At 48.3% G+C, this 12672-nt stretch overlaps 1 protein-coding gene across 1 annotated transcript; it reads right to left on the bottom strand.

Annotated features, from left to right (window-relative positions):
* Nucleotides 1–3073: 3073 nt before the first annotated feature.
* Nucleotides 3074–10084, bottom strand: LOC138645695 (uncharacterized). The gene is made up of 4 exons (XM_069735167.1): nucleotides 9602–10084; nucleotides 8768–8891; nucleotides 7528–7601; nucleotides 3074–6520 (listed from the first exon to the last, which is right to left on the bottom strand). The coding sequence occupies exons 1-4, from the start codon at nucleotides 9954–9956 to the stop codon at nucleotides 6021–6023; spliced, it is 1053 nt and encodes a 350-aa protein (XP_069591268.1). The 5' UTR covers nucleotides 9957–10084; the 3' UTR covers nucleotides 3074–6020.
* Between the last annotated feature and the right edge of the window lie 2588 nt (nucleotides 10085–12672).

Here is a 12672-nt window from a genome sequence, read left to right as displayed (position 1 = left end):
ATTGGCCAGATCGTCAGCACGGAGATCCGTGGTTGGGGCCTGCTCTCTTGGGTTGAGTAGGGACTGGAACGTGTCAAAGAGACGTTTAGGGTTATTGGACAGGGAGGTGATGAGGGTGTTGAAGTAGGTTTGTTTGGAGAGGTGAAGGGCAGAATTGTATGTCTTTAGCATGAACTTATAATGGATGAAATCTTCGAGTAGATTAGATTTTCTCCACAGACGTTCTGCACACCTGGAGCACCGCTGCAGGAAACGTGTTTGCAGCGTGTGCCACGGTTGTTGCCGTCTGTGCCGAGTTGTTTTATGTATAGGAGGAGCAGCTTCATCCAAAGCACTTTGCAGGGTTTCATTGTAATGCTTCAGAGCAGAATCAGGACATGAGATGGAGAAGATTGGGGCCAATGAGGACTGCAAGTTCTTCATAAGTTTCTGGGTGTTAATGGCCTGTATGTTTCTATAAGTGTAGAAAGTGGGGGTGACCTGAGCGGGATGGCAGTTCTTGATAGAGAATGAAAGAAGGTTGTGGTCAGAGAGTGGGAGAGGGGAGTTTGCAGCATTAGCAGTGACAAATCGCCCTTCTCTATCTGCATCTGATGGATGACTCCGAGTCTGGTGATTTCAGGAGGACATTACCGTCTAGATGTATTTTGGGTGCTGTACAGATGGTGGCGGAGGATAATGCCCTTGGTTCCTTACCAGGGGGGGACAGCCTCGGACCCTCATGTCCAGTGAAGGAGAATCTTAATCTTCAGCACAAGACATTGTGGACAATTTTAGCTTCAGTTTTGTGGGAGCCTTTTGGGAAGACCCTTATCTGCCCCCCCATGACTGTGCTCAGTGCACAAGGTCCATTCAGACATGGAGGAGGACATGAGCGGCCTCACAGAACCCGGACCTCAGCCCGATCTAACACCAAGGAGATGTGGAGCCCGGCCTCCTCCCAACATCAGGGTCTTTACTCACTAATGAAGGGGCAAAAATTCCCAAAAATGCCCCTAAATTCTTGTAGAATTCCTTCCCAGAAAAGCAGGATCTGTTACATCTGCAGAGGAGCAACTTCATATTAATGTCTATGGATGTAGATGAGGACAGAGAAGCCCCCGGAGGTGGATGTGGGGGCACATACTTTTTCCATATTAATATGCAGCGCCCCAGAGTCCTGGTCGTTGCAGTAATGTCATTCTTCCACCAGGGGGAGTGATGTTACGTCTGATGGCACCAAAGGAGTTCACCTTGCCAGGTATCACAGCCACACAAACACTTCACACTCCAGTCCACCAGGGGAAGCTAAGGGTTCTATCCATTAGGCCACTCCTCACACAGGGTAAAACTGGTGGGTTGGTTAGGAAGTTAGTCAGTTGGAGGAGAGGAGAGTTCCTGGCTGAAGACCGACGAGGAAAGGTCTCCCGGTCGAGCTGGCTGGGGTGATCCCTGGTCAGATCCAGACTGAAGTCTGAGGAGGAAGGAAAGAATGACACGGAGCTGCGCCTGCAACCCATGCGGCAGCCTCCTAAGAAAGGACACGAAAGGAATTGTGCTGTAGTGAGTGAGCACAGAAGTCATAGCAACAGGAGTGAAACATCAGTGGGAGACCAGCTAGAAGCAGGCTGCCTCCCTCTGAGCGCAGATCCGGTGTCCGGAACACCGAGGGAGTAATAGACTCTACGCTTTACTTCAGAGACCGGCAGGACAGTCAATTCCAAGTTGGCTGTCCGACCTAAACACCTAAGCAGACACGGTGGCAATTGCGGAGGAGGGGCGTCACTAGGGTCCCTATAAAATAGCCTCAGGCCACCACCGTCATACGGGTTATGTCCTATCCATCCTGGGGGACAGAGAGAGAAGTAACGAGTGAGGACCTTATGGTAGCTAATGCAAGCAGGGACCTACGACGTTACTGTGCGCAAGGGGAAGGCTACTGATTTCCACCTGGATAAGGGGACTCTGGAATTGCCATCAGACCGGCCGGACTCTGCCTACCCTGTCATCCGGCACTCTGGACTGTGGATGCTGAAGCCTTCAGTAAAGGTAAAGTGACTGCACCCATTGTGTCCTCGTTATTCGCCGTGCCTTACATCATCCACCATCATCATCTACACTCTGGGAAGCCCTGGGGACATACTTCACCTGTGGGAAGGTATACCATCTAGGTGCCATAACATCACCCCAGTGGACCCCTGAGCAGCGTCGGTCACTCTGACCGAATACCACAGGTGGCGTCAAGAACACTACCGTTATCTACGAACTCTGCCTTTTATTGGGCGCCCCTCATAGGGCCACGGTCCGGGTCGGGCCACCGTGACATCCTCGCTGAGGGAACTGAAGGACCCGGTCCCGAGTACCCCATTGCCCTTACGTGGGGGCGATCCAAATATCTATGGATGTAGATGAGGACAGTGAAGCCCCCGGAGGTGGATGTGGGGGGCACATACTTTCTCCATATCAATGTCTATGGATGTAGATGAGGACAGAGAAGCCCCCCGGAGGTGGGTGTGAGGGGCACATAGTTATCTCCATATTACCTTTAAGGAGGTCAGTCAATGACAGAGCTGTTTCCTAATAACAGAACACAGATCAGGACAGAGATGAGGTTTTTGTACTTATGTTTGTTGGTCAGAGTGAATTCCATCACAGACTGGCAGTGAAGAAGGAGTCCTTCAGACAATGGTCATGGGAAATGTCATGGGACTGACACAGAGGAGACCACACAGATCTCAACGCTGCCACCGATTGTCAAAGATCGCAGCCTGGAAAGTCATAACTGAACCCATGAAACTGTTATCTTTTTGTCGTGAACAGCTCTGCTGCTCCTTATCGTCTGGACAATTACGCAATTGACCGATGATTGACGGAGGAGGCTGCAGCTGTTTCCACTAAGCCAGTTATTGGGAAACTAGCAGTGAGCATATGGTAAAAACAACTCCCCAGGTGCGGTCACTACTGACTCCACGATAACCCAAGAACTACTCGCTGCCACCAGTCGTTTTTATACACCCAGACTGGACACCTGATTTCTGGTAGCGTATGGCTTTGGGGTGCGGTGTACAGAAAAAAAGGAACAGAACTATTACACTTTATAATGTAAATGATAGGCTGTGTTTATAAAAATATATAAATGATTTTACAAAGGGGACAGCATATACAATTACATAAAATAAACAGGATTAACAAAAGAAACTTACTAGGCTGATCACAGAGATGATTCGGCTTAGCGAAGGAGACCACTTTGATTTGGAACATTCAGTGAATGGGATCGTGCATTCACTGATATGTATCTCTTTGCATGAACACAGATCATAATTCACCTTGACCTTTTATCAGCACCTAAGTTACACCCCCCTTTTTACTGACATCACATGGGCCAGGTTGTGAGATGTTCTCAGTCCTCCAGGATTTTATGAAATTCCCTAAATTAACAATATATTCACTCCAGACAATCGCAGAAGTTTGAGGTCGCTGCCATATTTTTTTTAATGGGATTTTACCTTTCCATTGATAGTAAACATGACATGGCTGGTGTCAGTTATCTGGCCACTATTGATTTTGGGCTTATGGGCAGTTGTCATAGTTATGAAAAATATGCATATTCTTCCACAATTAGTCCTGAAATTGAAAATGTATGTCCCATTACTATCAGATCAATCAGATCCATACAAACCCCAATATTCATAACTTTCCTTTGGAGACACAAAGTCTGAGAGAGGTTCTTTCATCATATCAGCTGATCCTTAAGAGAGCCCACTGCCCATCCTCTAATAAAAAAAAACCCACCAGACTTAGTGTCCAATCTTACAAAAGGTATCCTGCCTTAATTGATTGCTCATACCAGGGAGTTTTGGGTTCAAGGGGAATGTGAATGACTAACTCTTTCTGTCCTAATTGGTTTCCTCATCACCTAGCTATCCCATATGTTACCTGGACAATTCTATTTCTAAGAGACTTAGAAGGTAATCTCTTTTTCCTACTGCAATTCTGTGTGATAAAGGAGGGGGTGAATGCCCACCACACTAGAGTGACTTTTGGGATCTTAATACGTTCTATGACAGGAAACATCTTGTATACGGCTGCAGTTACAAATGTTTGATGAGGATCCAGTGATGGAAGTCATGAACGGTTCTGCCTGTGGTTCACATACTGCTATAATATCCTCTATATTTCAATATGTCGCTCGCATCTCTATGGCGCAATCTTTATAATAAGTCTCCACAGTCCAGCTTGTAGAATAGCTGTATGGCTGCCGTCTGTGTGTTACATTGGGGTCACATCCTTTGTAATCGCCGGCTTCACATTGTGCATTTCCTAGGAGCAGCTCAGTTACAACATGGCTGCTGTTGCGGAGGATGCGGCGTCATTAATACATTGTTTCCAGAGTTGCACCATAAATGTTCTATAGGGTAATAACAGTAATGAAGCTTTCCGGATACTGGACAGGGACTCACTGTGTAGAGAACACGCCGTACGGCAACCCTTGTGGGCCGGCGCCAGAGGGAGCGTTTATCAGTTTTGCCCCTGAGCATTCTTATAAAGTAAAACATGAAATAGCAGCAGAACCAATGCGGGACATCACCGATAATACAATTACCTCTAATAATACTGTCACATTTACCTCAATACCACAACTAACTATCTCCGTCGATACTAACTTAGTAACTTAATAAGCACTGAGGTCACTCCAGACTCCCAAAGCTTAGTAAATGGTGGAGGGAAGGGGTTAAACAATAATAAAACGTTATCCGTGCCTGTCCTACTTGCACCTGTCACTGCAGCTCCCTGTCTGGTCCACCTGTCATTACTCCATCTTCTGACCTCTGGTGTTTAGGCACTGACTGAGCTTTACTTGGACACACCAAAAAACATGAAGACCAGAGACTGAAAGAGTCGAAGTGACAACTGGCTGGTCAGGCAGGAAGCTACAGGACAGGTGAGAGGCAGCTCTAGGACAGGTGAAATGGGGGCCAAGGTTAGGTGAGAGGCAAACATAGGGCAGGTAAATAGCAGGCCTTGGATAGGTGAGAGGAAGGCCTAGGACAGGTGAGATGGAGGCCTAGGACAGGTGAGAGGCAGACCTAGGACAAATGAGAAACAGGCCGAGGACAGGTGAGAGTGAGGCCTAGGGCAGGTGATAAGGAGGCCTAGGCCAGGTTAATGGGAGGCATAGGACAAGTGAGAGGAAGGCCTAGGACAGGTGAGACGCAGGCCTAAGACAGGTGAGAGGCAAACCTAGGACAGATGAGAAACAGGCCTAGGACCGGTGATAAGGAGGCCTAGGCCAGGTTAGAGAGAGATATAGGACAGGTGAGAAGCAGGCCTAGGACAGGTGAGAGGAAGGCCTAGGACAGGTGAGACGAAGGCCTAAGACAGGTGAGAGGCAGACCTAGGACAGATGAGAAACAGGCCTAGGACCTCTAGGCCGGGTCTAGGCCAGGTTAGAGGGAGACATAGGCCAGGTGAGAAGCAGGCCTAGGATAGGTGAGAGTGAGGCATAGTGCAGGTGATAAGGAGGCCTAGAACAGGTGAGAAGGGGGCATAGGCAGGTGAGAGGAAGGCCTAAGACAAGGCAGGCTAGGACAAGTGAGTGGAAGGTCTAATACAATGAGATACAGGCCTAGGACAGGTGAGAGGGAGGCATAGGCAGGGTTAGAAGGAGGCCTAAGACAGGTGAGAAGGGGGCATAGGCAGGTGAGAGGAAGGCCTAAGAAAGGTGAGAAATAGGCCTAGGACAGGTTAGAGACAGTCCTAGAATTAGGCCTTGAATGAGTAAGAGAAAGGTTTTGGACAGATAAAAGACAGGCCTAGGACTGGTGAGGGTGAGGCGTAGGGCCCGTGAGAGATAGGCATAGGACAGGTGAGAGACAGGCCTAAGACATGTGAGTATTATCTTTAATTATTTTTAACCCCTCCCTGGCCATCAGAAAGAATCCAGAAATGTGACTGGCTGCTGTCCCTCCAATTTGTTAGATTTGTGTGAATTGAAATCACAAAAAGTTTTGATTCTGGCGAATCTGAAATTTTCATGAAGTTCATAATGAATCTGAGTCTGTAGCTGGTAAGACAGGCTCGTACACCGGCTCTTCCTCTGGATCCAGGCGCTCCATCATCTCCTGCATTCTTCTGATGTCTTCTTCCAGTTCTCTTTCCCTTTGTGTCTCTTCATCTACGTCCATCTGGGAGTCGTTGGTCGCCTCAGCTGCCAACTTCTGCTCCAGGAATCTCTTCTTACTTAAGGCCTCCTTTCTGTTAATCTTCTCCCTTTCCTTCACGTACTGGATCATGTATCTCCTTCTTCTTCTCATTTCCCTCTCGGGGTTTCGAGGTTCATTCACTATAAACTGAGCATCTTTTACAACCTCGTATAAAAACTTCAGAACCTCTTCGTGTTTGGTTCTTTGCTTGTAGTGATCTTCTGGAGTGTAGTTCTCAATGGAAAATATCTTTTCGACCCCCATATTCTTGAACATTGCTTCCCGCTTGGTCAGTTCACCGCTTGTTTTATGGGTGAGAACTACAATTGGGAATATCCCTGGAATGAAAATGGTAAAGGTTCATCAGTGACTCACGTATGGAAATTGCTTCTTCCTATTAGGTGGCAGTTACAACTCTTACTATCAGCCCTGTTCATTAACCCTTCCGACTTCACCAGTGTCCCCATCTCTTAACTCAGTGGTATACCATTGGGGACAAGAGGGCCCTTGGTGCCAATGTTTATCTGGGTGCAAAGTCTCTCCTTAAGGGCTAGAATTGGAGTTATGGCCGGGGCTAGTCTTAGGACTACAATTGGGGCACGGTAATAAAATATGTCTCGTCCATTTTACACCATCTATTGCTTATCTCACTATGCAGCAGAAATGTGAAGCATTAAATGGCACCGATCGCTTCCAGCTCCCAGATTATTGGTTTTAACGAAAGACGAGGGAAGCGAATTCGGGAGCAGCAAATTTGTGTCCCATTTTTAGGAATTTGCTGAATCTGACGAATTCAAACAATTTTCAATACACGAGAATCACCACAAATCCCCATTGAGATTGTACCCTGCCAGGGAAGGATCACTTGAATCAGCTGGGAATATTAGAGCCTGTGTAAAAGCAGAGGCAAGAAACGCAGCAGCCACAATGTGGAGACTCTGGATAGTGGGAGGACGTCACAGCTCAGTGCTCAGGGAGTGTGACACAGTCACTGGCAAGGCGCTGCAGGGGAGATATGTTTCACTGAGGCTAACGGCCTCAGTAATGTAAAAACCCAGAAGTTTTTCTCTATTCTCCTTCTTGTGCTGATGGTGCCATGTTGTATGTTCAGTGTTAGCGCTCCTGATCCTCGGCTTCTGTATAGTCCCAGTCCAGTCCTGAATAGTTGGCGCTAAAGTTCCCATCCTCTTTCTCTCCCAAATGGCTATTTAATTATTTGCTTTCCCTGAGGAGCAGTGCACAACCTATAAGTCTCGCTACGCTGACTTGGTGGTCTCCACCAGGATAGACGTTCCCCCTTAGATGCCCAGTCTGCACCAGTACTGCTGGGGGTCGCTGAGGTTACCTGTCAGGGTTTCAGAAATCTTTAGCACGGCCTTCAGTTCTCCTTGTTCTTCAGGGCTTACTGACTGTGTGACACTGAAAAAGAAGAGAATAGAGCCATGAGAAGTCCTTGTTTCCATTCCCTCTATGATCTCCACTAAATACACGGTGTCCGAGATGAGGGGACCAGATATGAAGAGGAGCAAGATGTACAGCAGTCTGGAAGATGCGCGAGATGTAACAGGAGACAAGGAATCACAGTGATCGGCTCCACATGATGAAGGGCAACATCAATCTGAAGAATGGCTGCAGGATCCAGAGCCAAAGTGGCCCCAGAGCGATCAACCGCCCATCCATCCATCCATCTGCCCATCCATCCATCCATCTATCCATACATCTATCCTTCCGTCCTTCAATTCATCCGTCCATTCATCCATCCATCCATCCATCTATCCATATATCTATCCTTCCGTCCATCAATTCATCCGTCCATTCATCCGTCCACCCATCCATCCTTCCATCCATCAATTCATCCGTCCATCTGCCCGTCCATCCATCCATCCATCCATATGTCCATCTGTCTGTCCATCCATCCATCCGTCTGTCCGTCCATTCATCAATCTGTCCGCCCATCCATCCATCTGTCCAGAATTCCAGGAAGTTATACAGTGAACGAAATTCAGTGGGGTCCTGGAATAATCTCATGGAGCTTCTATTCTCCAGGAGACAATTACAGGGATCATGGTGGCCCCGACATTGTATGGACACTAACACATGACAACATTACAGAGCGATGGAGAGGAGGACTGAGGAAAGGAAACAGCGCCATGGATGGAAGAAGGAGACTGATAATGGAGGAGACAAGGAGAAGAACCTATCATGGATTAAGATACCTTTCTGTATTAATTTACCCCACTTTAGTGCTGCCCCACTTTGACGCGACCCTCATTGTTGAGATCATCTCACTTTCACTGACGTTGCTGGAGCAAAAGTGACTAAAAAACATGAAATCTCACAACTACAAGGTGCCCAAATATCTGGTAACATTTCAACCAGTTTTATGAGAATTCTGTCCTCTGATTGGTCGGTTCTTCCCATTTCTTTCTTTGTCCCAGATGACTTCTCAGTGCAGAATGATCCAATAAATACTAGGAGATCTATGAGGTCACATCTATCGGATCCTGCCACGATTATGAAGATATTGGAGAAACATCCCGGGGATGGACCATGTTACATGTCACCTGTGTGCACCTCGTCCTCACCTGTAGACCAGTACCGGGACCACAAAGTCTGAGATCAGGACTCTGCTCTTGGATTTATGCATCTTGTCGATCAGTTCATACTTCTTGGTCCATTTCACTACTTCATCCAAAGGCAACAAATTACCTTCAGATTAAGAAAGAGCAAACGTCAAGGGTCACGTGTGAAGGACCAGAGAAAAGTGTGTGGACACTCACCAACAGAGCCACTCAAGCTTACTATAGACGTCATACAGTATATTAAGATGGACGATCACAAAACAATAAGATGTATCTCATCAGGGCCATGACATTAAAAGGAATCTGTCAGAACGGCCTCCCATGGGGTTATATTGGTCATTAACAACTTTATTGACGCTGTCTTACTGAAAATTTGTTGTTTTGTCTCACATGCAAATGAGGCTAGAGTGCTTTAGGTATGGTCAGAGCACTTCCCCGGCATTTCACCCTACAGCCCCATCTCCCTTTGCTTGGATAACAGCTCACTCACTGTATAATCAGCCAATAAACTTTCAGTCAGACAGTGGAACGTGAAGTTGGGCAGTGAATAGTCTCAGGGAGGCATAGAAAGGGGAAGTGCTTTGACACTCCCAGAGCACTTAAGCCTTATTTGCATATGCACTAACACAGAGAGTTTTAAGTTAAGGAGCTACAGAATACACAAGTAAAGGTGTGCACGGCATCATCAGCCGGAGACATACAACACCATAAACAGTTCTGGGACTGGCATCTGGATCCACGGTTGGTGGCATTGTTCCTACATGACTCATATGCACATTTCACAAGACTCATATGCTCTACTGTCATGTTTTTGTGACATTGTTTTTCTTTACTTACCGAGTTGAGCAAAGATCTCTCCGCTCTCGTATCCTCCGATTATACCAAAGCCTCGGTTGTCCACCAGAGTGATGGCCTTTGTTAGGGGGTATGACCTCCTCTCCAGTGTGTGGCCTCCATCGGTATCCATAGAATATGCAAAGTTCTTGTACTCTTCATTCTCCCATACGTACACACAACTGTTAATGAAGGCCGATTTACCATGACCGGCAAAGCCAAAGAATTGGATGAGAATCCGGGTAAAGCCTTGACTGCCGTGAGTGCAATGATCGAAGCTAAAATGACTGATAGTGTGTCTTATTCTGTCAGAGTCTATGGCCATGACTGAAGACTCTTCCTTCAGAACGACACACATAGGAGGAGTACAAGGTCCTCTCGGGTAAGGAAGTAATTGACTTTATTGCCCCATCATTTGCATATTACTTGTAGAAGCCTCGGGTCCTTGGGTTATGGAGCAGAAAATACTGAGATTATAGTATGACTTGCAAGTCTCATCTGTGACCAGCAAACCTACAGGTACGGGCGGTGGAATACGGCGCCTCTACTGGGTGACCATGTGGCATAAGGCTGGTACCAATCCTGACCCTCAGCTCATGGCGGCAGTAGTTCATGCTGTGATCAGTCATTTCTTCCAAGGCTTTACTGCAAGTAGCATGTCTCTCTGCTGCAGGCACATAGTACGAGAGACCCTACGATCAGCCGACATCGCCCGGGAAGGCTGCATGGGAAATGTTGGCTCATAATTGATTGTGGGTCCAATAATTCTTGCTCATGCTGAGTTGACATTTCATCAATGTTGTTTTTTGTTTTGGCTAATAGAGGGGCTTCATAGCAAGGGTCCTTCCCAGCGATGTCCATGTGCCGCAATAGGGGCCGTGCTCTATGGTGCCATGATTGGATTGATGACAGATTGGATGGTATAAGTCAGAAACATACCCACTGTGGATATCTGAAAAAAGCTGCTGGATGGATGCAAAGCAAAAGTTATGTCTATAGATAACGGGGAACAGATCGAGGGGTCACACAGATACCCTGATAGGTCAGCATTGCTCCATTCTAGCAGATTACCATAAAACCTACTTGATTTGCCCCGTTGTATAACCTCTGCTCAAAGTGGAGACCCCGAAACGTTACAGAGCGGGGCCGAGTTCTGAGGAGCAGAGGGCAGAAGAGCCACCAAGGGAAATTTTAATGTTTCAGCACAAGACATTGTGGACAATTGAAGCTTCAGCTTTGTGAGAACAGTTTGGGGAAGACCCTTGTCTGCCCCCATGACTGTGCCCAGATCACGAGGGCCATACAGACATGGAGGGGAGAACATGAGCGGCCGCACAGACCAGGACATCGGCCCTATCTAACGTCTGTGGGATGAACCAAAATGGAGATCATGAGCCCAACATCTCCCCAACATCAGCATCTGACCTCACAAATGTTCTGAATGAAGGTGGAAACAATCCCACACATGCCTCCAAAATCTTATAAAACTCCTTCCTTGCCAGAAGAGAGGGAGCTGTAATATCTGTAGAGGAAATAAAGAGTAAATAAATAGGGGAGGTTCAGCTTGAAAAAGGCTGCCATGGAGGAACCCCGAAAAATTTTTGATTTTAAAATATAACTTTTAATTAATTGCAGTTAAAAGGGACAAACAACAAATACAGAAATAAACACCATACTAAAAAGTGCACACTGCGTTCACCCTATGAGTAGTCCCTGACCTGTACACCTGCCTACCTGCGGAGGTTGGCACCCCGAGCAGTCCCTGACCTGTAGACCTGCCTACCTGTGGAGGTTGGTGACTATGAGTAGTCCCTGACCTGTACAGCTGCCTACCTGCGGAGGTTGGTGACTATGAGCAGTCCCTGACCAGTAGACCTGCCTACCTGCGCAGGTTGGCACCCTATGAGTAGTCCCTGACCTGTACACCTGCCTACCTGCGGAGGTTGGCGCTCTATGAGCAGTCCCTGACCTGTACAGCTGCCTACCTGCGGAGGTTGGCGCTCTATGAGCAGTCCCTGACCTGTACAGCTGCCTACCTGCAGAGGTTGGCACCCTATGAGTAGTCCCTGACCTGTACACCTGCCTACCTGCGGAGGTTGGCACCCTATGAGTAGTCCCTGACCTGTACAGCTGCCTACCTACGGAGGTTGGCGCCCTATGAGTAGTCCCTGACCTGTACAGCTGCCTACCTGCGGAGGTTGGCGCTCTATGAGCAGTCCCTGACCTGTACACCTGCCTACCTGCGCAGGTTGGCGCCCTATGAGTAGTCCCTGACCTGCACACCTGCCTAGCTGCAGAGGTTGGCACCCTATGAGTAGTCCCTGACCTGTACACCTGCCTATCTGTGGAGGCTCACACCCTATGAGCAGTCCCTGACCTGTACACCTGCCTACCTGCGGAGGTTGGCACCCTATGAGTAGTCCCTGACCTGTACACCTGCCTACCTACGGAGGTTGGCGCCCTATGAGTAGTCCATGACCGGTACACCTGCCTAGCTGCGAAGGTTGGCGCCCTATGAGTAGTCCCTGACCTGCACACCTGCCTATCTGCGGAGGTTGACACCCTATGAGTAGTCCCTGACCTGTACACCTGCCTACCTGCAGAGATTGGCACCCTACGAGTAGTCCCTGACCTGTACACCTGCCTATCTGTGGAGGCTCACACCCTATGAGCAGTCCCTGACCTGTACACCTGCCTACTTGCGGAGGTTGGCACCCTATGAGTAGTCCCTGACCTGTACACCTGCCTACCTACGGAGGTTGGCGCCCTATGAGTAGTCCCTGACCTGTACAGCTGCCTACCTGCAGAGGCTGACACCCTATGAGCAGTCCCTGACCTGTTCCCCTGCCTACCTGCAGAGGTTGGCGCACTGAGTAGTCCCTGACCTGTAGACCTGCCTATCTGCGGAGGTTGGTGCCCTATGAGTAGTCCCTGACCTGTACAGCTGCCTACCTGCGGAGGTTGGCGCCCTATGAGCAGTCCCTGACCAGTAGACCTGCCTATCTGCGCAGGTTGGCGCCCTATGAGTAGTCCCTGACCTGTACAGCTGCCTACCTGCGGAGGTTGGCGCCCTA

Source organism: Ranitomeya imitator, chromosome 7 (genome assembly GCF_032444005.1).
Source record: "Ranitomeya imitator isolate aRanImi1 chromosome 7, aRanImi1.pri, whole genome shotgun sequence".
NCBI lineage: Eukaryota > Metazoa > Chordata > Amphibia > Anura > Dendrobatidae > Ranitomeya > Ranitomeya imitator.
The sequence above is the reverse complement of the archived record's forward strand: the minus strand, read 5'-3'. Positions and strand labels throughout refer to the sequence as shown.